At 47.0% G+C, this 24,891-nt stretch overlaps 1 protein-coding gene across 4 annotated transcripts in view; it reads left to right on the plus strand.

The window, feature by feature from the left end:
- The first annotated feature begins 359 nt into the window (after positions 1-359).
- The window catches only part of TMEM272 (transmembrane protein 272), a 32,094-nt gene continuing 7,562 nt past the window's right edge, over positions 360-24,891 (plus strand). Inside the window, exons 1-4 of one of the 4 annotated variants that reach the window (XM_032294554.1) lie at positions 360-614; positions 7,421-7,501; positions 18,831-18,890; positions 23,563-23,645. In XM_032294554.1, coding sequence (XP_032150445.1) covers positions 7,444-7,501; positions 18,831-18,890; positions 23,563-23,645 — 201 coding nt within the window. In that variant the 5' untranslated portion in view covers positions 360-614; positions 7,421-7,443. The remainder of the gene's footprint in view (positions 615-7,420; positions 7,502-18,830; positions 18,891-23,562; positions 23,646-24,891) is intronic. The other 3 variants (XM_032294555.1, XM_032294557.1, XM_032294556.1) reach the window with 3 other exon arrangements.

A 24,891-nucleotide genomic window follows, 5' to 3' on the forward strand; every position in this document is an offset into this window, starting at 1 on the left:
CAATTTGGCCTCCCTGTAACTTCACTCTGTCTCAGAGCTGGCGTCTAGAATCACCCGGAATCAACTGAAGCCCTTTTCTGCGTGGCAGTCCTCAAGTCCATAGCGCACCTCATATCCTCAGCCCACTTTGAGTACTTGCACCCACTTTCCTAAGCAGCCGCTGCTCGGTCCACTCTCCCTCATGTGCCACCAGCACGCAGGGAGGGCAAGGGGTGAGAAGGGGCTCGCACCAGAAGTAAATCCCTAGGTTTAGTGGCTAAGGGACTGAAATGAAAAGTTTTCCGCGACAATTCCTAACTCTGAGGGGTCGGCCATTTTTCCACAGCTCCTGGGGTCGCTCTGCTGCCCCCCGGCGGGCCCCGGGCACACTGCAGGGGTATGAGCCGGCGGTGGGGCTGCTCTCCCCACACGTGGGAGTGGGAAATGGAGAGAACCCGCCCCTTAGAGGAAAAGCCACGAGTTGCTGCTGCATTTCAGGAAAGGGAGAAAGAAAGCGTGCGACAGGGAGTGGGAGCCCCAAGTGAAGAGGAGCCCCCACAGAGTCAGCCCTGGACACCGGGACCCCAGAGGGGCCGAGTGCTGCCTGGTTCTGGATCCCACTCGGCTCAGCTCAGGTGAGTCTGGCAGCCCTGGGCAGCCTGTGAAGTCGGAGAGACAGTCCTAGCAGAGGGTTTCTTGGAATAATTCCTAGGAAGATGCCGATGTGCTGATTTATGCTTCCTGGAAAGAAAATGACTGTATTGTGGAAGTGCTCTTCTTGATTGTGTGGAGGGAAAGAAAACAATCTTCCTTGAGGCTAAGGGAAATGGGTTTTCGAAAGAGGAGGATAATCGTAAAGCAATAATGAATTACAGGGTGGAAGCAAGTTTGAGGGACTGTTAGAAACAACCTGGCGGCTGCAGGACAGCGAGTGGGGACCACGGACGTCACCTCCACGTTTTACTTGTTGGGCTCTGAGCAAGTGGCTTTGACTTGGTCAATTTAAAGGGGTGGTAGAGCTCAAAGGAAGCGCATTTTCCATTTCCTAGGAGAAAAACAATGAAGGCATTCTAGGGAGGTTGTGGAATGACTGGAACACAGTAGGTATCAGTAACCTCGGCTGGATTCGTGCACGCGGACATAGCTAGGAGAGAAAACAGCACAGGTTACATAGAGAGCTGCAGATAAGAGAGGACTGTGTCCTGAGCACCCGAAATGTTTGTTGGAAATATTCAACAATGCTACTTAACATCTGCTTGGAAGGAACAGGTATGGGGATGGTTAATGTCTAATATTAAATGTTATTCAAAACCAAGCAGTGAGTTATTCCTCACAGCTGATTTAGGAAGAAATAATTTACCAAGCCAATCAGTAAAATCATAGTCACATATATATGTTCACTGTTGATTCATGAAACAAATCAGAGGTTAAAAATAAAGTCGAATTTTACAAATTTGAACTCTAAAACTGGGAACATTAGACATAGAAGGTTTCTCAGACCTAGTCCTATTGACATTTTGGAGCAGATAACTCTGTTTTTGGGCACTGCCCTGCTCCTTGTGTTTTGCAGCATCTCTGGTCTCTTTATCCACAGCCCTGCCCCAGCCATGACTATTAAAAATGTTTCCACATATTGCCAAATGTGCCTTGGGGGTCAGATCACCTCTGGTGGAGAACCACTGAGATGGATCCATTGGACTGAGAATTGAAAGTGCGTTGAGCATGTCATTTGGCAATTATTGATTAATTCCCATGGCACCCTTTATTATCACTCAGCTGCCAGGAGAGGAAGCAGCAGGGGCTACTATCACTGGCCTTCTAGGTGTGAGACACACCGTCTTAGCATGCACAAGGATGAACTTCTAAGTCACTGCTTGATCACACTGGAGAGAAGGCACTGCCCAGCCTGTTACCCTAATCTCTTCCTGTTTCAGATTTCTAACAAATAAGAAAACTCTTAACAAATAAGAAAAAAATGTGCATTTTCTTAGTACTTAGGAGGTATAGAAATCCATTAAATGGATTGCATTGACATGAGTCCGTCATTACTATGTATTTGCTCTACTGGGCATCTCCTGCTGTTGAGGGACCCTCTCTTGGAAGAGCTACCACTTCAAAGGGCTCCAAGGAACATGCAATTGAGTTTTGTGAGTTGTTCAAGTCCCCACCATAATAGTAAATAGGTCTTTTGTAGCATATTTGAATCTGCAAATTCACACAGGGAGTTCTGTGAATCAAAAAGCAGATCCGCTGCTATTTTCTCACATTGCAGCTTTCTTTGTGGGCTTGATCTGAATTGAAATAAATCCATATCATGGGTCGTAAAAACCAGATCACAAAGGGGAACATACCACTGGGAAACAAGCCTAGACAGAATTGGCAATATCACTGGCAATCAAAAATGTAAATTAAAATAATTCATTTCCACCTTTACCTATGGGAGTGATAAAAATGCATTAGCCTTTCTGCCACCCAGTGGTGGTTCAGTGTGGTACAACTGGCACTCTCATATTGCTGGTGGCGCTGGAAATAGATACAGCTCATTTAGAAGTCAATTTTACCTCAAACCCAAAAAATTGCTTACGCTTTTTAAGTAAATAACTATTCCAAGAGATCTATGTGATGCCTGAAACAAAGCACTTTTCACAGAGAGAAATGTCTCTTAGGATTAGTTGTGAATGAAAAGTAAATATCCAAAAACAAGACACAGAGAAATATGGTTTGATGTAGCCTACTCTGTAGAATATAATTCAGCTGCGAAAATGAGAGTTCTGAAGACCAAATGGTAACAGAAAGAATGCTTATGTCAAAATGTGAAGTGTTCACTTAATGCGCCCGAATATTGCAGCCATGTGAAATGTGTGTACATGCACACATGCTTATGTATATAGGCATATACTTAAAAGCTCCCAAATACTAACCATTGTTGGGCTGGAAGTTCCGCAGTTGTTTATAATGACTAATGATTGTCTTTTCTCTGTGATCTAATTTTTCTGCGAAGTTGCTTTTGTAATTTATAAAAAAAATATTCCAAAAGAGAAAAAATATTACCTACCACCATCACATAATCTCTCTCCTTTTTTCGTTTGCTTCCTGGTAGACTTGCTCCTTTCTGCTTATCTATCCCCTACATGCAACTTTTTAAAAATCTCTGGACTTTTGGAAAGCAAACTACTTCTCATTTCAAATAATACTTCTTGAATTTTAAAAGGTTTTAAAAAAGAAGTTTAACATTATAATGGTAAAACCTGCTAACAGGGGAAAAGGCAAGGCAATAATTGGGTATACAGTGGAAATAAAAATACATCCCTTGAGGTGGGGCACAGTGGCTCACGCATGTAATCCCAGCACTTTGGGAGGCTGAGGTGGGTGGATCACCTGAGGTTAGGAGTTCGAAACCAGCCTGGCCAACATGGTGACACCCCATCTCTATTTAAAAAAAAAAAAAATACATCCCACACCTGCTTCTGGCACATTCCTCCCTACCCCAGCCCCAGTGGCCTCATATCCCTGTACCTGCCTTCACAGGGAACAATTATTCACAGTGGTTTAGTGTTTATGCTTCTGATTGTTTTCTATGTTTTTTTTTTTTTTTTTTTTTTGAGACGGAGTCTCACTCTGTTGCCCAGGCTGGAGTGCAGTGGCATGATCTTGGCTCATAGCAGCCTCTGCCTCCCAAGTTCAAGTGATTATCCTGCCTCAGCCCCCTGAAGAGCTGGGATTACAGGTGCCCACCACTGCACCTGGGTAATTTTTGTGTTTTTAGTAGAGACAGGGTTTCACCATGTTGATCAGACTGGTCTTGAACTCCTGACCTCGTGATCCGCCTGCCTCAGCCTCCCAAAGTGCTGGGATTACAGGCATGAGCCACCGCGCCTGGCTTCTGTGTGTTTCTGTAGATTTGCAGACATTACATGCACAAGGTCATATGATGTGTGTGTGTGTGTGTGTGTGTGTGTGTGTGTGTGTGTGTGTGTAACATTTTATTCCTTGTAAGGGAAGTTGAACACAACATGCAAAGTTTGTCGGCCATTTAGGACTGTGCCCGGGAATTCCATCTTCCTTTTCTGTCTGGGTGCCAAAGCTGAGTTCTACTGCCACTGCTACCTGTCTCTTAGAGAACATTCTTTAAGGTGTTACAGAATTAATAACATATCATTCTTTTTTTAGTTCTCATCCATCTTGCCAGTTTATGAAAATAACAAGCTTGAAGGAATAAGTTGCCTTGTTTATAAAATGGATCTAATACCTGCGTCTTTTGTTGGTGCGTTCATTGGCTGCCACCTCATTTGGTCTGACATTATCAATAAAGATATCGTTGTTTTTAAAATTGATGTTTCTACCCTTATTTGCAGTTAGTGGCTAAAAGGATCAGTCAATTTAGAACATTTGAATTTAAAAAAATGTATATGCGGCCCTATATGACTTTTTGTGGTAGAACATTGTTCTTCAGGATTCATAGACTACAGCGTGTGCCTCTCACTGCAGTGAATGGCCCAAGGTAGAAATGTGTTGTTATAATGTGACACAGATGGTTTCTGCAAAGCTGCTGTGGATTTGAAGACTGGAGTGTCCTGGTGTATAGGCACTGACAGAAACCATTCAGCACGCTTCAAAGGAAGTTTATAAAACAGTGGCAACTCTACCATGGAAGTGTAAAGAGATGGCTAGTATTTCTCCTCCCTCTGTTCTATCTCTTCTGTGATGCAGGAGGAAAATGCTGTGGTTCGTGGCTGGAAGATGTAAAGTACACACCCTCCCTGTGACATGAAGCGCACCTCTGTTTTGCCTAAGAAGAGTGAGGAAAGGAACTGACCTTCCAGGCCTTTAGGAGGCTTGATGGGCTGTGGCCCCTTTAGATAACTGAGATTATCATTGCGTTCAGGAGGATTGTTTTTCAGGCAGGGTTTTAAGTTGCTTAGCTTCTGTGATGCCCCTGTGGCAATCAACCTCATGAAGTGTGGACATCAACAGGAAATCTGTAATCCATACAGTAGCCATTTGTCCATGGCTTGGGGCCTACTTGCTGTTTAACAGAAGGATGTGCACCTGGTAAACCCCATTAGGCTAGAGAACTAGTCAAATTTCACCTTGGTGGGTAGAATGCTGAGTCAAGGGCAGGAGGCTGTGGTTTACCCAGGGCTGCAGTGCTCCTGATTTCCTGTGTGTAAGGACACCACAGCCATAGTATTTGCAAGGACATTCTGGGGGAAAATGGAGCTGGGAAGAGATATTTGAATAGTAATTCATGTTTATTCATTAAACATACTGAAGACCTAATGTGTGCCAGGGAGACAAAGACTGACATGCATCCCCCACAGCTGCTCCCAGGAGAAGAGTGGGCAGGGGAGGCTGCATCAGGAGGTGGAAACAGCAGAGGGACCCCTGGAATCCCAGGCACTGCATTTGGGATTCCCAGGGATTGGAGGAGGGGTCAGAAAATCTTGGGTGCTCAGCCGTGCCACTCTGTCCCATTATCTCACTGCTGTCAAAACTGTCAAAGTTGATTCTGGTTAACAGAGAGTAGGCACCTCAAGTTTGGCAGATCTCAAGATCTGGATCCCAATCTGGCTGTGTGATCTTAGGCGAGTTCTTCACTTTTCTGACCCTCAGTTTCTTCATCTGTAAAATGGGGATAAGAATCTGTGTCGAGTTAAATAGGCTTAGGTATAAAAGATCTGACCAGAAAGGCACCGTGATCTCCTGGCTTAGTCCCTGACTCACTTTGGGAAGCTCTCCTTTCTAGGTTTCTTCTTTATTCTTGCTCTGGGGTGAAGTAGAGAGATTGTGGGCTTTGAAGGCACAAAGTCCAGGTTTCAGATAGAGCCATGGAGGCCTCATTTCAAACCCGTTCTACCACTTACTAGCTGGGTGACTTTGAGCAAACAAATTGATCTGAATCTTGGTTTTCTCTGTAAGATGGGACGTACCTGCCTCTGGAAGAACTGGGGAGACTAAATGAGCTAACAATATGGAAGATCTTGGCAGGGCGCTGGTGACATGCCTCTGGTTGGGGACTGACTCTGGTCACACTGCCTCCTGCTGTAAAGGCCCTGCTGACACAAAGCCGGGTTCTGAGCATGGCATGCCCTAGAACCACAGTGATGGGGAATAGAAACCCTGGATCTCAGCTAAATCACCCTGCCTGTGCATTAGTTGTGGATCAACTGCAGAGAGAAGCTGTGGGCTGCATGGCTCCTGCCTGGAGGCCCATGCTGGGGCTGGAGTGACTCGCCTTCTGTGAGCCACAGCTCTGGCCAAAGCAAGCTCTCCTTTTGTCATCATGAACACCTCTGCCGTCAGACCACAAATCTTCCCCATCATGGCGTGTTCCCCCTGCACTAACCTCTAGCTCACCAGGAGGGCCTGCAGGCAGCACTGCTCAAATGGGGCAGTCCCCTGGTTTGCAAACCCCCGCAGTATGAGGAATGAGGACCCTGTTAAATCATGCTTTCAAATGGCTCCGTGCCTACTCAGAACGGGTTCCTGGAGAGACTTTGTGTATGAAGTAAGGATATCTGTCCCAGGTCATGCCTGGATCAGCCATGAGCCCCCATGGACGCCTCACTCCCAAGCAACGAAATGGTGGGAAGTGGTAGAACTACGCACGCCCAGCCTTAGGACAAAGGGACTCCCTTCCTCTCCTAATGTCTTTACAGGGCTACCTCATTTCGCTGGCCAGGAAAATTTGCTGTCTTGACGAGCTGGAGTTTTTTGGTGGATTTAAAATGTGTATGGCTATTTCTTCCAATTGAAGGAAAGCCCTTTCTCACAGTGTCAATAAGCTTGCTCAGACCACAGCAGGTCCGCAGGGGAGCCGGGGTGGTGCTGCAGGCTGCTCGGGTCTCGGCCCAGGATGCTCTGGTCAAGCCCACGGCTCCCTTCCCGCTCAGGCCCTGGGAGGATGCAGCAGCTATGCTGGGAAGTGAGGGTTCTTGCTCTGTATCTGGGTCCATACCTGGATCAAGTTTGGGCTCTGCCAGTTGCCAGCTCTGGTCTCAGGGTGAATCTTAAGCTCTCTGGGTATCTAAGATGCCATCTGTAAACTGGAGTCAATAACACTTCCTAGATTGGATTGTTGTGGGATTAAATATGAGATGACCTATTTAAAGAGTTAATACAATGCCTGGCTGCAGCCATTGCTCAGCAAGTGAGAGCCCTTACCATCTCCCACTCCAGTCTGTGTCTTCCTGGCTGGTATCACTGGGCAAGCCTCTTAACCTCTCTGAGCTTGGTTCCCTCATCTGTGGAATTGAGGGTCTTTTTCTCAGCCCCGCTAACCACGAACAAGGCCACACCTGCAGGAAGAGCAGCACCAACACTGGCACCCAGGCCCCCCGAGCTGACTTGGGCCACCACTGACATGCACAGAGGGGGTCGGTTATTGGTGCTGAGTAAATCCTTCCAGCATCCTTTCTAATGAGTTATTTTTGATCCTCAGAACTTGAAGAGTGAGCAAGAACAATGCCGGGAGGTCTGGAGAAAGCCTGTCATCAGTGCATTTCCAAAATCGCCAGCAATGGTGAGTGACAGCTCTGAGAAACACCCTGGTTTTGTAGGACCGAGGGCTCTGGGATGACACGATGAGCTAAAGCTGGAGTGGGTCACATGGGTGGGCTGCGCCTGGTTCAGGGTGGCCCCGGGATAGTAGGGCTGGGAAGACAGTGCCCGGCCCTCAGTTGGCTGACTTCTCCTTCCATTCCTTACCTATTCATCTTTAGCTTTCCATAGGTCACTGTATATGTTTTCTGTGTAATATGTGTTTGAAAAATACGTGTGTGAATGGAGTCACTGATACAACCAAGGTATAATGGCAGCCGTGCGGGGCAACATGGCAGGGCAATGTGACACTTTGGACCTGGGTAGCTTTCCCTTACTCCTGCCTCAACCTGTCTCCTTACCAAGTTGGACTTTCTCCCGCCATCACCTGCTGGGGTCCTTTGTGTCCAGAAGGGCTGGACCACATTACAGAAGGCCCAGTCTCTCTTGTATTTAGACTATCCCAAAAGTAGATCCCCAAATCGGATCCCAAGCCTTGGGGGTCCCTGGAATGAAAGGTTTTACATCATGGTGAGATGTGTGGTCTAACTTTTACAGATAAAACATGAATAAAGGGAACATTGTGGGAAGCCTTAAGCAATTCATCTCCACATACTAGTATCAGGCAGCAGCAGTCCGTGGGTGGAGGCAGACTAAGGTGGAGGATCAGCAGAACAAGGGGCTGACGGACAGGTGCCTAGTACCTTTCCTTACCTGCATTTACCATGTCCTAGCACACACTCTCCACCTCCCGCCTCTCCTCCCATGGTGTTTCCTGCACTGCTGCATGCCAGCGCCTCCAGCAGTGCCTGACGCACAGTAGGAGCTCGATAAATATGCATTGGCTGACTAAGCAGATGAATGAGTGAAGCACCAGCTCCCAGTTACAACTGACCTTCTCTTTTCGCCAGTGGGCCCAGTGCCCACCTCATTCTCCTAAGGCACAGCCCTGTCATTTCACTCCCAAGGACAGCTCTGAGGGCCACCCCTTTCACCCCTGGAGCACACCTACTGCTGTCCCCACAGAGTGGGACAGTGCTGGAGCCTCGGGCCAGGGCCTCTGATGCTCTGCAGGATGAAAGCTCATAGGTTTACTGGGGCAGGGAAAGGAGACACAACCGGCTATATTGTTGCTCTATATCATCAGGAAATTAACTACCACCACCTCCCCCAACATATGTCCTACCTGTTTACGCAACAGAAGTGCTGATGGCAACACCAGGTTGGCAAGAGAGGAAGTGTTACGCTCAGGGTTTCCCAGAAAAAGAGATGTTTCCTGGCTGCACTGTAAATCTGCAGGTCAAGGTCTCAGCCAACCTTGGCCTAACGATGGCCTCCTTGATTGCTGAGGTTTCTGCCCTCATTTTATGAATAACTCTGTCTTCAGCCAGCACAGTGGCAAGGCCTCCTAACCGTTCTCACTGCCTCTTGCCTGCCCCCTCAGCACATCCCCTGGGGAGTCCTTCACTGCACAGTGACTCTGCATTCCTGAGAATAAAACCAAAGCTTCTGCTGTCCCGTGAAACCCTTTGTGATCGGGTCCCTGTTTACCTCTTGAATCACTCCTTCTTCCCTTCTCGCTCTGGAAAATCCAGCCAGACAAAAACATTTTAGACTCCCTAAAAACACCAGCTTCTGTTCTCTCCCTGGGCTTTCCAACATGTGTTTCTTTGCCTAGATGTCTACTTCCTCCCACCTGCCCCCTCAGATAAAGGTTGGATCAGGCAAGAATTATCAATAGCCACTAAATCTAAGAGGAAATTTTGATGACAAGAAGTATATTGGTTGCAAGGCAGGAATAGAATAGTCATCATATAGTGGAGAAAGTAGCCCACACTTTGGGGTTTAAAATGAGCATTACCAGTGAGGGACAGGTGCCTGTCACTAAGGCAGTAATCCAGCGAAGAATGCACAGCTGTAATCCAAACACAAGGGAACATCTGTCAAATACAAAGTGAGGAATGTTCTATTTAAAAGAAGCAGAGAGGACTGTATTCTTCAAAAATGTCAGCATCCTAGAAAACAAAATCAAAAAGGTGCTGAGAATGTTCTAGCTCTGAGGGAGGTCTCTTAATCCATTTTGTGCTGCTATAACAGAATACCACAGACTAAGTAATTTATAATCAAGAGAAATTTGTTTGCTCACCGTTCTGGAAGCTGAGAAGTCCAAGACTGAGAGGCCAGCAGCTGGGATGGGCCTTCTTGTGTCATCCCATGGAGGAAGGCAGCACATGGACGAGAGAAAAAGGGCTCAACTCCCCCTTTTATAATGAACCTGCCCCAGTGAGGCCATGAGCCCATTCACTCTGCTCCCATGGCCTGATCACCTCTCATTTACGTTCTACCTCCCAACATTTTTGCACTGGGGATTGCTTCCAACACATGAACTTCGGGGGACACATTCAAACCACTGTAAGCAAAGGAGATATGACAACAAAATGCAACATGTCACCCTAGATTGGAGCCAAGGACTTTATTAGGTCATCAACACTGGAATATGGATGGCAGATTAAAACACTGTGTCAATGTAAGAAGCCGCAACTGTCCTAAGGTAGTATATTAATAAGAGAATATCCCTATCCCCAGGAAATGCACATTGGGATTATTTCCAACTAAAAAATTTAAAAACTTAAAAAGCATGCAGATGGAAACCTGAGTGGCAAGACTCTGAATGTTTGCTCGATTACTCTCTGTATTTGTATGAATGTTTATGACTTTTCATAATTAATATGTCTTTTTAGGCTGGAAAAAATTGGCTTCTGTGACCTGATGCCAGACCTGGTGAAACAGTACATAGATGCAAATCCAAATGCCATAGTGTTTTCCTTTCAAGTGACTTCTAAATTTTCTTCTGTCTGGTCTTCTACATTTTCCACATTTCCTGTAAAGCTACATACTTTTGTAATTAGAGAATGAAAGTTTTATTTTTATTTTATTTTATGCTTTAAGAACACTCTCTAGATATCTCCTTAGATTGGTTGGTGCTGTCCCTATCCACATGTGGAGTTTGCTAAGTGGTGGCGGCCTCAGAGGAGTGGCCTGCTCATCTGGGCATCTATCCAGGGAGCAGGGTGGCCTCCGTGCCCTCACACCCCAGCAAGCCACCTGGGGGAGCTTTGGAGCTCTCCTGGGCCACCGTGCAGCCCTGGCTCTCAGCCTCTCCATCTGGCACTCTCTCTCTGTCAGGCTGTCTGCTGTGGAACATTTGCTTCCCTGCGGCCTGCTGCCGCCCCAGAGGGCGACTTTCATCACTGGGCAGCAGTGAAATCTTGATGAATACATGTGCAGTGTGTGCAGCAGCTTCCAGCCCTCACAGAATAACTCAATGAAACAGACAAGTGCAGTGAACCCAGGTCATTGCACCTGTCAGGGGGTCCCAGGAAGTCCTCTTCACTCAGAGACAGTGGCAGAGATGGGCCCGGCAAAGTGCATGCCCAAGGGGGCCACCAGGAGTAAGACCTTCTGCTCAGGCCTGGATGAGAGAACTGTCACACTAGGCGGTGTTTGCAGCCCCCCAGCTATGAGAGACATTTACACCACTCCACGTACTAAACAGAGAGTGGCAGATTTCACTCTGCAATTCTGGCCAGGAGAAATAGCACATTCTTTTATTTTTAATGTACTTTCAAAACTTTAAAACTTCTTCCTTTCTAAATAAAATTAATCTGACTCCAAGCTCCTACTTGCCAGAGTAGCAGGAAAATCAGTCCTGGGCTTTGCGGGTCACACAAGAATTCAAATATTAGAGCTGGAGAAGGGGGAGTCACGTTTTCCTCTTTTGGGGTCTGGGGCAGGGTGTGCTCTGCTCTGTGGCAAGCCATTGTGACCTCTACAGACCCTTTGTGCCATGTTGCAAAGGGGGCCCCTGGCAGTGGTAGCTTCCAGGACACAGCTTAGGAGTAGACGGTGCTTTTGTTGGAAGAAAAGTGTGCCCTTCTTCCAAGTGAGAGGATTTCCAACCTTCACGCAGCCCCATAGCCTCACGCAGCCCTCTCTTCTCTGCACGAACCACGCCGCAGCACGCCCTGTCCTTGCTATCCGGCCAGCACCGGAGTCAAGCTTGAGATGCCGGGCTCTTTACGAGCCTGGGGACCTGGTGCCACCTACGTAGGTGCTTCTAGTAGCAATTCCTTTTGGACACTGCAGGTAAGGGGCCACCAACCCCAGGTTCCATCCCCAGTAGCCCCCCGCCACCCCTTTGTGGCTCCTCCTCTTTGGGGGACTTCCCTGCATCCCTTTTAATTTGGACAATCCCATAGAATTGCTCTCAGTGGGCTTCTAGAAGCACAAAGTTGCCTTCTCTTTTCAGGGATCAGAGAAATAGATGGCAACACCAATATCTGTGGAAGGGCCCGATATTTCTTACTAACTTGTCCTGTTACGTGAACAACTGAAAATCTCAAAAGCAGTCAGTGGAGGTGGTTTCAGAAACTCCCGGAGCTCTGGAATCCCATACTCCAGTTCATTCCCCTGGCACATTAAATGCAGTGAATTCTGAACTGAACACATCCTTTCCCCAAAGCCCCTCCTCCTTCTGTCCCTCACATTTCTGTGATGCCTCTAGCATTCTTGTCACCCGAGCACAGCACTTCTGTCCTTCTTTACCCCTTCTTCCCTTCATTCCCACATCTAGAGGGCGCTCAAGGCCCTGCCGGAGTCTTGCAATTGCTCTCCAGGCTGAGTGACTCAACGGCCACTTCGCTGGTCTCTCCACCCCCTTAGACACCCCCTTGAGTCCCCATTGTCTCCAAAGGTTCAGCTTTGATTATGCCACTTTCCAATTCCAGATCCCACAACTCTCTTTATCTTCCTAATAAAATCAAAATGTCCTTATGCAACACAGAAACGCCCTCTCTTCTCAATATCTAGTTTCCATCTGATCTCTCCTTCTCTGTTATGATGGATGACAGACACTCAGCTCCATTTCATGACTTGCCACTCCCTCAAGCCGCTCTGAGTGTCTCTGTCTCTCTAATCTTTTGTTTCCTCTAGGTTTTTTCCTTTGACTGAAAAGCCATCTCCCTACAACTCAGCCCATCAAAATCCTACCCATCCATCAACACCCAGTGCCAACATCACCTCCTCCTTGAGGCCTTCCTTGATTTCCTGGGTACTCTTTCCTCCTCCAGGCTTCCTCACTGTTTTGTGCGCTGCCCCTGCTGTTTCCTCCCACACACTGGTTTGTACTGTCCCTTGGGTGCACATCTCATCTCCCTTAAGCGGTCGTGAAGTCCGCATTGCCGAGGCTTCTCATACTCACTTTACATCTGCCCAAACCTTGGTCAAATGTAAGAATGAATAGCTGAGTGTCTATAAAGAAGTAAATCTCTGTTCAACATGGATTAGGTGCTAAAAAAAAATACCCCCTCATGCAAATTGCTATTGTCTGTGACCTGTGGGGATTAGTGGGTGGCTATGGCAATGCAGAGTGCTGGTGCAGGGCTGGGGAAGAGGGGTCAGTGGAAACAAGAGGCAGAGACAGAATGACCGAACACACCAGGAGAGGGCAGAAGTGGTCTGGGTGACTGGGGTTTGGGCACCATTACCATACGGGGAGGTGGAGAGGGCAGTCTGGAAAGAGGAGTTTAGTTGGCGTTCCGCTTCCTGCACTCTCTGCCTGTTGCCTTCTGGGTATCTGATAGCTTGGTGGAACGACAGAGGGTGGCGTTGCAGAGAAAAACTGCTGGATCCTGGTCTCAGTTTCGGCACTAAACTAAGCAAAAGATCTTGGGATATGTTAAATACTTGCTATTCATAGGAAACAGACTGTGGAGATCCTTGAGAACAGACCAAAAGAGACCCACTTCCCTACCAAGATTACCCATTTAAAAATGCACTGAATTCTCCTGGCTACTCTCCTGTTTTGACTGACAGCTGGATGGCAGTGTTTCTTTAACACGTGCGACCGGGTCGCTCCCTCCGACAATCACGGGCCCAGCAACCAGCCGTCAAGAGAGCAGCCCACCCTGAAAGGCACCTCCCGAAGGGAGTGAGGATACGGAGCCAGCAACACAAAAGCCATCCTGAGGAGGGCACCCTTCCCAATGTTCTGTCTTTTCCCAGCTGTCAGTAAGTCAGGAATCAGCTTATCTGTGTTCTTGGCATAAAGAATGACTTGATGCCAACGTTTCGATTCTAATGTCCTCCTACTATTGCTCTAATTTTGAATTATTTTCTCCTTCGGGACCCTCAAGTTGATGAGTTTTTTTCACTCATCTCTTTCAAACTGACTTTCTAGATGGAGACTCTCATGTTATCAGAAGCCAGAATGTGGCGCTCTGAGTTGCATTGGAATTGGTGCTTAATAGACCAGAAGACAGAGCAGTATGAACTAGGGGTGGGCACAGCAACATCTCCAGGAAGCTCAGCCTGTGTTCCAGAGAGCTCCAAACACCGAGGACTGGGTAACCAGATGCCCCAGGAGGCAAAGGAATCAGGCGAGAGCGGGGTTCCCCGATTCCTGACTGTGGCCTGGGTGTCCTTATTAGGACCAACTGTAAGGAAACCCTCATGCTGGTATCTACTGATGACTCCATCCCAGTGGATCCTACCACCCAGCCCAGCCCCAGCACCTCACACCGCCCTGAGCAGACAGGCCCTAGGAAGCCCCTGAAGATTCTCCAGCTAGCTTACAGAAACATGGCTACTTCACGATCACCTGGGAGTTGCTTTTATTTTATTTTATTTAGTTGGGGTCTTGCACTGTTGCCCAGGCTGGAGTGCAGAGGCAGGATCACAGCTCACTGCAGCCTTGAACCCCTGGGTTTGAGCAATCCTCCCATCTCAGCCAGCCTCCCCAGTAGCTAGGACTACAGGTGCGCCATCATGCATGGCTTATTTGTGTATTATTTGTAGAGACAGGGTTTTACCATGTTGCCCAGGCTGGTCTCAAACTTCTGGGCTCAAGAGATCCACCTGCCTCAGCCTCCCCAAATGCTGGAAATACAGGTGTGAGCAACCATGTCAGGGTGGAAGTTGCTTTTAAATGCAGATTCCCAGGCACCGTTTGTACTGATCCTGGTTTGTGAGATCTAGAGCAGCCAATGAGAACCTGAGAGTCACGGCTAGGAAGTGCGGTGAGTGAGAGTGAGCCTCACTGGAGAGGCGATCCAGAGAAGCAGACCGCTGGATGAAGCCAGGGCACAGCCTGAGAACAGCCAGGGAGTAAGGCGGCACCCACTGGGGAGCTGAAATGTAGAACAGTCCCGTCTCTGCCCAGAGACCATGAGAACCACAGTGTACACCTCACCTGTTGTTTTTTTGATTCTCCATTTGATTCGGAAGTGGGGGCTGAAATAAAGGGGAAGCCTGAGTCTCTTTCCATCAGGAAGGGAAAATAGTAATGATAATGGCCAGCATTTATCTGTGTTTGTTATGTGGCAGACCCTGCGTCTAGTGCTCTACACAGAGTATGACATTTGATGATTTTGACAAGTCTGTTAGGAAAGTCTTGTAATCATGCTTGAGTGTGCAATGAGGACATTGACACCTCAAAGGTTAAGAGTCCTGCAGTCCATGCTGCGGGTCATGAGGAGTGGAGTGGGCTGGGAATCAGGTGTACTGGCTGCAGGTGATGAGTCTTTACAGCCTCCTCCAGGTGGTCTTTGAGAAGGTTCTGACCCGGGCCATCTCTCTCAGCCCTGCTGGGAGGTAGTGAAGGGGAGGTAACATCTTAGCTCTCCACTCTTAGGGCTTTTCAGCTGGGCCTGAGAATTAAACTCACATAAGACAAACAGGAGAGAAGCACACTAATTTAGTGCAAGGTTTACATGACGCAAGAGCCTTTATAAGGAGTGGAAACCCAAAGAAACAGCAAAACCCAAGTGCTTTTATGCTGGGCTGAACAAAGAGAGGCAACTGTAGAAAAGTAAGCAAACTATTTGGGGAGGCTAAGGGAAGACAAGAGTGATTTTGACAAAATCTGTTTGTCCAGAATTCTCTTGGTCTCGGTGTCCCATCCTTAATGATATCAATGGTGCCTTCCTCTGGCACGGGGAGGACATCCTCTGCGCGAGGCTTTTATTTCCCACTGTCAAGAAGGAGAAAAAGAGGATCAGGGCACCCGTCTTCCATCTGTTATTTTTTATGTGCCTTTAGCTCAAAATAACCCTTATGCCATAGCTGCATAGTTTGGGGTGACATATTCTGCCACCCTTCAGTAGGAAGTTTGGGTGGCAGGTGCCTCCCTGGGGACTGCTCCATTTCTTTGTGTCACTGACCACCTGGATTATATATGTGGCCAGGTGGCACCATCTGCCTCACGCTTGCAGCACAGGGAAAGATTTTCCGGGATGCCGACCACTTTTTATCATCCTGGTAACAAGCTCCAAGTTCAGAAATATAGAATGGGATTCATCAACCCCTGACTTTCTATCCTTTGCCAGCAAGAAATTTCTTCCTTGACCTCCACTCTGAGAATTAAAACAGATGTGGCTAGATTAACTGAAATTCTCTCTAACTCACCACACCTGCCAGCAGTACTGTGTCACCCGTGACCAGCAGGACCCCAGAGCAAAACAAAAATGCAAAGCAGCTTGTTCAAAAGGCAGGAAAAAAGCACTGTTCAAGGGACGAAAATAGAAAAAGCTTTTCCCTTTCTTCTGAAGCCTCTCTTTTGGCCTTTTTATTTGCTATTTAATGTCATTTTTAAGTAGGGGGAAATCAAAATTTTTAATTATTAGTATATATTTTACCATTCATCTTAATATTGTATACGCCCATTTTAAAGGCAACTGTAAGAGCATTTAACTCATATGTTGAGTCACTGAAATGACACAACTTGTGTTTCATAGTTCTCGTACGTATTTTGTTTTTACCAGAACATTGGAAACATTGCACAAAACTAACAGCTCTTCATTTTGCTTCTTGATACGGGCACATTCTACCCATATTCTCCACCTTCTGCTCATGGATGGGTGAAGAAGCTCTGAGAGGAAAAGATATACTAATTTAGGGGTCAGAAAGGGGCTGGTGGGGTTCCTTGGTGGTTCCTGTTTCTTAGAACATCATTGCCTTCTGTCTGCATCTGAAGCAAGTTCTGGTTCAAATGGGAGTATATCTTCTCAGGACTGTCAGCCCCTGCTCACTCAGTTGAAGACACAATATGCTTTCCTCGTATTGGCTCTGAGTCTTGCGGAATTAAGTGTGAATATTGGTGATGAAGAGCAGCCCACATGAGCATTCCACAGGCCCCTCTGTTCACACGTAGGCCTCACTGTCCTGTCCAGCTTCACTTACAATACACAATTTTGAGAGAAATTTATTTAGAATTTCAAGATGGCAACAGAATAGTGTCAAACCAGACGCTGGGTCTCCCCAAGCATGGGCTGGTTTAGTCGCACGCCTGTGAAGCTGGCTCTGGTGATAGCATTATAGCCAACTCAGGGGTGGTTTGAGGGGAGGAGTGGAAATTGGGGCAAATCACTCTGCATGCCCATCCCCATTAACATTTCCTGCAGGTGAAGGTCAAGATGGTCATGGAGGGCAACTTCTGGGGTCTCTCTGAGAGAGGGGCAGCACCCAGCCCTGTGCACCCTGCCCACTGTGGGTAGCAAGATCAGAGCTGGCATCTGATAGTGTGCACGTGAGGCTCCCAGCTGGAGGCACTTGCAGCCTTAGATCTCTTCTCCTCTAGAGAAGACAGTTTCCCAGAGAAATCCCAGACCTTTGACAATTCAAAACTGCAAAGGACCTTGCAGATTAAGCCAGGTACAGAGAGCGCTGTATAAATATAGAAACCCCAACTCAAGCTGGCTTAAGTAGCAAAGGGCATTTATTGGCTCCTATAAATGGCAAGTCCAGAAGTAGTGTAGCATCAAGGGTGGTGTGATTCCATGGGTGACGAATGTCACTGAGGACCCAGTTTCTTTTACTTCTCTTCTTGCCTCCCAGACGTTGGCCTCATTCATAGGCTGGCTTCCCCTCATGGTGACAAGAAGGCTGCCAGTCACCCCCAGAGTGATTCAGTTCCTCACCAGTGGCTAGGGAGGGAGAAACCTTGTTTCTGGAAGTTCTGTCAGAAGAGTGAGAAAGCTTTTTCCTGACTCTCAGTAAATCTCCCAGTATAAGTCATAAGCCCATCCACTAATAACATATCCAGGGAGTGGGACTCTGCGGGTTAATTGAGGGTGAAACTTCATGCCCTTTTCCAAGGCCAGGGTGGGGTCAGCTTTTGCCAGGGCACATAAATGGCACAGGAGAACAGGGAGGTCGGGAGGTGGGGGCACCTGAAAATAATTGAGGTGATGACCTAGAGAGGAAGGAAGAGACACTGCAGAGGCTACCATGACATTCACTCAGAGATCCTCTCTCTGCTGTCAGGATGACAACAGGACTCAGCAGAAAACCCAGACGTGATGCTGTCAAGAGTTTGAAAGAGGGAACTAGGAGGTAGACCTACCCAAGAGGCATTCGAAATAATACTTCCAAAAAACATGCTGGCCAAGCAAAACCTATATCTGCAGTCTGTTTGACAGATGAGGAAACCAAGAAGCAAAGCAGTAAAGTAATTGCCTAATCATCAAAGTTGCCATACACTGAATCCTCATGCGTGTATCTGCCACCACATTCTACAGAAGAGGAAAACAGGGCTTCAAGATGGTCAACGAATTTGCCCAAAGCCACATGGCCAGTGAGTGACAGGGCCAGGATTTGGACCCAAGGCTGTGTAGCCCCCATTCCTCTGTTCTTTCCCCATGTCTAAAAGTTGAATTGGTGGCATGAGCAGAGAGAAAAACCCCAAGCCAGTTCAAATCTCTATTATACTGTGTGTCAGCAAGAAGTTTTAGGAGGCCACCTAATGTCATGGGCTATGGAATAGATATCCAAATGAATGGAAAGGGAAAACGATTTTGTGAAGCAAATACTTTAAGTGGTAAAGTGAGTTGTCAGTGAATTTTATCCAGGGAAGAGAAGAACCATCTGCCCTGGATACAGGCCCCCAGGAAGCACAGGGTGGATCCTGCCTGGCTCAGTGGATGCCGGCAGCTTCTGGCGTCCTGGCACGGGCACAGTGGCAGTTTATAAACTCCTTTTCTATAAGCTGTCAGACTTGGAGAGGGCCTGCAGGAAATCTGGACCGTGGTATTGGCAGAGTGATGACGAGAGATGTTGAGCTCTCTGAGAAATGCAGGTCTTGGCTTGCATCCACCATGTGGGAGCCCCAGGCAAGCTGCGACCTTCTCCTCCCGTCTGCTGACTTGCCACTGGAGAGAAGGTCAGGTTTCACAGGATGCTTAAGAAACTGCAGTGAAGAGGAAATGCCAGGGTCTGTGTGTTTCTAATCCAGTGCCTGCCCCTTCTTCTCCTTGCAGCCTGCTTCGTTTTTGTGCTCTGCGCTTTCCTGGCTCTGCCGCTGTCCATGGCCTTCATAGGTAAGCTGCCTGCCGAGCTATTGGATGCCATAGGTCAGCCAGGTTGGGGCATGGGCACACGGCATGTAATCTTTCAACATTAAATATGTGTTTAAGAACTGGCCAGCTCGATGATTCCCAGACACCTATGTGCCATCTCAGAATGACTTGGGGAACATTTGAAAATATGCATTCCTGGGGCTCACCCTGGGAGATATCGATGCAATGTGTCTGGGTAGGGACAAACTCCTGCTTTTAGAAATCTGTCCCCAGATGCTTCTGATCCCTCTAGCCCAAGTTTGGACGTGACGGGACTAGAGGTTTCCCAGAGTCGCTTCCCAGTTCCTGTGTTCCCTCGTGGAAGCAGGTTGCAAGCAATACAAAAAGGGCAGCTGGCGCCAGGTGACGTGTGGGCACTCTATACACGTTTTTTTGCTGAATTAATGAATAAATATTTCCATAAATCATGCCTACTAAACGTCATAACCCAGAAGTGTGGTATCTTGCAGAAGTGGGGAGAGGGGCAGGATAGGGGAAGCTCCTTGAGTAGCTAAAAATTGTTATCACGTCAGTGAAATTAATCTTATGCTCTGAACATTGCTAACAGGAGCCCCTGAGCCCCGTGTACAAAACGTAGCTACCCCTATTTACCTAGAAGCCTCGCATGGTGGGGCACGGGGGCTCACACCTGTAATCCCAGCATTTAGTGGGGCTGAGGTGGGCCGATCACTTGAGCCCAGGAGTTTGAGACTAGCCTGGGCAACATAGTGAGACCTTGTCTCTACCAAAAAATGCAAGTCTTGACTTAGAAATTAGCTGGGTGTGGTGGCGTACACCTGTAATCCCAGCTACTTGGGAGACTGAGGTAAGATGATCGTGCCACTGTACTTCCGGCCTGGGCATCAAGAGTGAGGCACTGTCTTCTCCCCAAACATCCTCCAAAAAAGAAGCTCAGCAGGCCCAGAGTTCTAGGTCCAAGCTCACAGCATACTAACGCATAAAGTAAAAGGGCATAGAAATTATTGCAAAACAACAAAACACCCAGTACCCTAATTGCTTAATGGGTAGGAGGCTTCCTTCTAAGGTGATGAAAATGTTTTTGAACTGGATAGAAGTGGTAGTTGCACAACATTGTGAATCCACTGAATGCCACTGAGTTATTCACTTTAAAATGGTTTATTTTGTTATGTAAGTTTCACCCTACCACCCCTGCCAAAAGCCACAATACTAAAAATGGAAAGAAAAACAGTGTCCTTAGATCTATAAGACATGAAAGCTGACAGCCTGACAAGAAGTAAAAAAGGGCTGGGCGCGGTGGCTCAAGCCTGTAATCCCAGCACTTTGGGAGGCCGAGGCGGGTGGATCACGAGGTCAAGAGATCGAGACCATCCTGGTCAACATGGTGAAACCCCGTCTCTACTAAAAATACAAAAAATTAGCTGGGCATGGTGGTGTGTGCCTGTAATCCCAGCTACTCAGGAGGCTGAGACAGGAGAATTGCCTGAACCCAGGAGGCGGAGGTTGCGGTGAGCCGAGATCGCGCCATTGCACTCCAGCCTGGGTAACAAGAGCGAAACTCCGACTCAAAAAAAAAAAAAAAAAAAGAAGTAAAAAAGAAGATTTTAAGGTTTGCAGAGAACTAAAACAACCAAGTAGTCTGGGGCCATTTAGTGTAAGAGTGAACAATGCAATCACTTCAGCAGGCCCTGGTGCTGTGATGCTTATAGTGCAATTCAAAAATTAACATTTACCATGTGGCTCTGTTCTTCCAAGCAGAGTTCACAAGATGTTAGGCATAACCTGCTTAGGAAGTTGGGCGTACCCTCCAGAGGACATTCTATGCAAATCTGTAAGGTAAGAGAACCCCAGCCTTTGGACCATGTGGTTAGTTATCTTTTCTTTTCTTTAGAGACAGGGTCTCCTGTCGCCCAGGCTGGAGTGCAGTGGAGTAATCTTGGCTCACCCCAGGATCTGCCTTTCACGCTCAAGCAATTCTTATGCCTCAGCCTCCCTAGTAGCTGGGATTACAGGCGCCCACCACCACGCCTGGCTAATTTATGTATTTTTAGTAGAGACAAGGCTGGTCTTGAACTCCTGCCCTCAACTGATCTGCCTACCTTGGCCTCGCAAAGTGCTGGGATTATAGGCATGAGCCACTGTGTCCTGCCAATTATCTTTCAAATGAACTTAACTGCAACAATTCATCCACCAATAAGGCTGCATAAAAGGGACAAGACCCTACAAGCCAGTTCCCATGGATATTATATTAAGATCACCACATCCACTGTAGAAAGGGGTGTTTGGAGTGCTAATGTTTATGGAGCAATATTGGTCATAGAGTTTGTGTTTGGGTGATGGAAACATTTTGGAAATAGTGGTGATAGTTGCATAACATGATGCACGTCATTATACCGATGAATTGTACACTTAAAAATGGTTAAAATGGCAACTTTTGTTGAGATATTTTATCACAATAACAAATATTTTAAAAATTGCTACATCTGGTAGTTGTTGTCTGAACTGGGGAGAGATCTAAAGGCAAAGGGAGTAATCGTGATACTGCAGGTCAGACAAGAAAGAAAATCTCGAGGTAAAGTAAGTCTTAAGCAGTACGTGAGAACACAGGGGGAAAGATGGCTTTTATTAAATTTATTAGGATCGTTTTAAGCCATCTGTGCACGGATTGACTCGCCTGTGAACAGCAGCTGTTTTTATTCATCGAGAATGAGCAGATATCAAAGCCATTACTCAATGTTCATTTCACAGCTGGCCTTTGAATTGAAAGGCAGTCCATGTCCAACAAATTTGGCACCAAGTACTTAAAGGTGTTTGTATGAAAAGGCTGTGTTGAGACTTGGAAAGTATTTTCATTTAATAACGAATTCAGCTAAACCTCAGAGATAACTAAAAGACAAGCCTCTGCTGGTTGATGATTGGATCAGTGTGTATATTTGACTAAGCTCTGTTTTGGGCCTGAATTTATGGCTCTCTGTGTACCAAGAAAATTTTGTTCATGTCCATGGAATATGGTGTAGTCATAGAAAAATGGCTTACTCCCTCTGCTTAAGCATCAAGGCACTTATGGGAAATAAAATGTCAAATCAAAGCTAAAAGTCTAAATGTCATTTAAACAGGAGGCTTTGGTTCTACAGTAAGAATTCTTTTCCTTGGTCTCTGTTGACAAATGTATTAGTCAGGGTAACTTAGCTGTACTATAGTCACAAATTCACCCTGGAATCACAGTGACTTGACACTATAGGGGCTTATTTCTTGCTTATGCAAATTCCATCTTGGGTCAGGGGGCATGGGGACTTCCCAGGCAGTGTAATGACATAATACTCCAAGCTGCTTCAATCTTGAGAACTAGCCATCTCCACCCATGGCTTCCAGGTGGTCAAAGTAGAGGAAGCAAACAACAAATCATGTATCAGTTTTTAAATGCTCATGCCTGTAATCCCACCCTTTGGGAGGCCCAGGCAGGAGGAACACTTGAGCCCAGAAGTTTGAGACCAACCTGGGCAACATAGTGAGTCCACCTTCTATACAAGAAAAAAAAGAATTAGCTGTGCATAGTGGCACATCCCTGTGATTCTAGATATTCAGGAGGCTGAGGTGGGAGGATCGCTTGAGCCTGGGAGGTTGAGGCTGCAGTGAGTTACGACTGAATCATGCCACTGCACTCCAGCCTGGGCAACACAGCGAGACTCTGTCTCAAAAATAATAAAGAAGTAAATGCTTTGGCCCCAAAGTGTCCCATGGCCTACTGGTCAGAATTGGTCAGACTGTCTTGCTACCCAGGAAGGGAGGTGGGCAATGTGGGAGGCACATGCTGGGCAGTCAGTGTCTCCCACAGCAAAGATGTGTGTTAGAATCCATCTGGAGCCTGGTTGTTTGAGCCAGACTGGGCCCTGAGGGAAATGGGCATTTCTTCTTTATATTTTAAATAGACACACCATATCATCAGTTAATAATAGGTCTAGAGAACAAAGACCTGAGAAAAGTAGACAGAACATTGCTTTGGAGAGAAAAATTACCATTAAGAAAGGGTAGGCGTCTGGGCAGGCTGGCTTGTTAGTACTCTGCATCTGGTTGCTAAGGATATATGAGTTCACGTGTGTTTCCCAGGGTGGGGTCCAGCCAGTGACATGGTCAATGGTGATCATATGGTGACTGTGACTAACACAGCAGAGGGCTCACTGCACAAGGAGGAAGAGCAGCTCCTCCCTGCCACCTGCCACCTGGCCCCTGGAAGCAGAGTAGATGAGAGCCTCATTCACACAGAGTCACATTTTGGAACCGTGACTCCTAAATTGAATCTTATTTTAAGCATATCAAGGAAACTGTATATTGAATCCTGAATCCTTGAACACTTGAGTTCACATACACTGGCTTTTCAGACGAGCAGAGTTCAACCCATAGCCAGTTAATACCCAGAAAAAAGGTGCAGTGACACCTGGTCCTTGCCCTATCTGCGGGAGGATTTATTACCACTCCTCTGTGAGAGCCAGTTCTGCGGCATCAATCCACTGAGCGTCCTGAGGGTCAGGTGACTGGTGAGGCTGAGCAGATCCTACAAGCATATGATTTGCCTGATAAACATTTTGGCTTTCGAAGGTGTTCCACTCATTTTCAAAACCCGGCTTTGTGCTCTTGAATATCTTTCTCTCAATCCTCCTCTGTTTGCCCTATGTAGGAATGAAGTTTTTGGAGGACTGCCCCATACAGCCCCTCATTCCTTTATATTTGCTGGTGGGTGGCATCGTCGGTACCTTAAAGGTAAAGTATCTCTATCTGTTGTTCGTAGTCCTTGTAGAAATTTAACTCGCAGGCATCCTGGAATGCATCTGTTACTTGCTTGCTACTCGCAGGGGAGCCAGAATAACTTCCCTCGAAGCATGGTTGCTGAAGTGATGGGGCTGGCTCCGGAGACACAGATTTTTCCAGATGCAGGGCGTTTCCCCAGGGCCGTGCCTCTTTGCCAGGGCTTCCTTCCTGCTGTCGAGTTCAATGTACTAAGCTGTGGCTTTGGTCTGACAAGAGCTGATGCAGAGGAGTCCCTGACTGACTCCTGAATTCAGCCAATGAAATCATGGCCTTTCTTTGTACTGTTACTGCTTTTGTTTTTGTGGGCGGAAGCTTCTTGTTGAGGGCAGCGTTTGTATTTGGTTAAAATATGCTTGATTTTGCAGTTCCGATTTCTGCTTTTAATGATACCTCCTAGTTCTCAATCGACTAACATAGGATTAATTGGCTGCAGTTATCAATCAACTGTTCAAGTATTCTTGTGTCTGGGGTGGGAGTGCTTCTCTGTGACTCTCAAGCTTATGTAATTGATCTGCTCCTGGGCTGTATTGACATTTGTTTAAACAGGAAAAGCAACTGAAGAAGAAATATCAGGGGTGTGCATAGCCGGCAGTTGTTTTCAAGATCTCTGGCCCACAGAAATGTTACACCTACCAAGGGAAGCTTAGATCAGCCTCCGGCTGTCAACAACTCTTCCCAGCCTTCCAAACCCACCTCACTACTTCCTATATCAGAGCCAGCAAACACGAGCATTCATTTTCCCAGATGGTTTCATAAAAACAAAGCAGTAACACGAGAAAACCGTGTCAAGAGTGCCAAACGTGGACCTCCGTTCGGACCCACTGTCGGGTTTCTTTGCCAGCTACCTTCTGGTGCGGGGATCCTTCGAGAGATCCTGGCCAGTGGTGCTGGTCACGCTGTTGATCTAAGACATCAAAGGAATGTCTTAAAAATTGCAGTTCTCATATGCAATCAGTAGCCACAAGCTCAACTCTGTTGTGGGAGACGTCTGATTTGGGGTAAACCTTTGTTATTTATTTATTTATTTAAATTATACTTTAAGTTCTGGGGTACATGTGATGAACGTGCAGCTTTGTTACATACGTATACACATACCATGATGGTTTGCTGCATCCATCACCCCATCATCTACATTAGGTATTTCTCCTAATGCTATCCCTCCCCCTATTCCCCCCCCCCCTGCTATCCCCCCCCTAGC

This window comes from Sapajus apella, unplaced genomic scaffold (assembly GCF_009761245.1).
Source record: "Sapajus apella isolate SASKATOON/1434 unplaced genomic scaffold, GSC_monkey_1.0 scaffold32, whole genome shotgun sequence".
Lineage (NCBI taxonomy): Eukaryota > Metazoa > Chordata > Mammalia > Primates > Cebidae > Sapajus > Sapajus apella.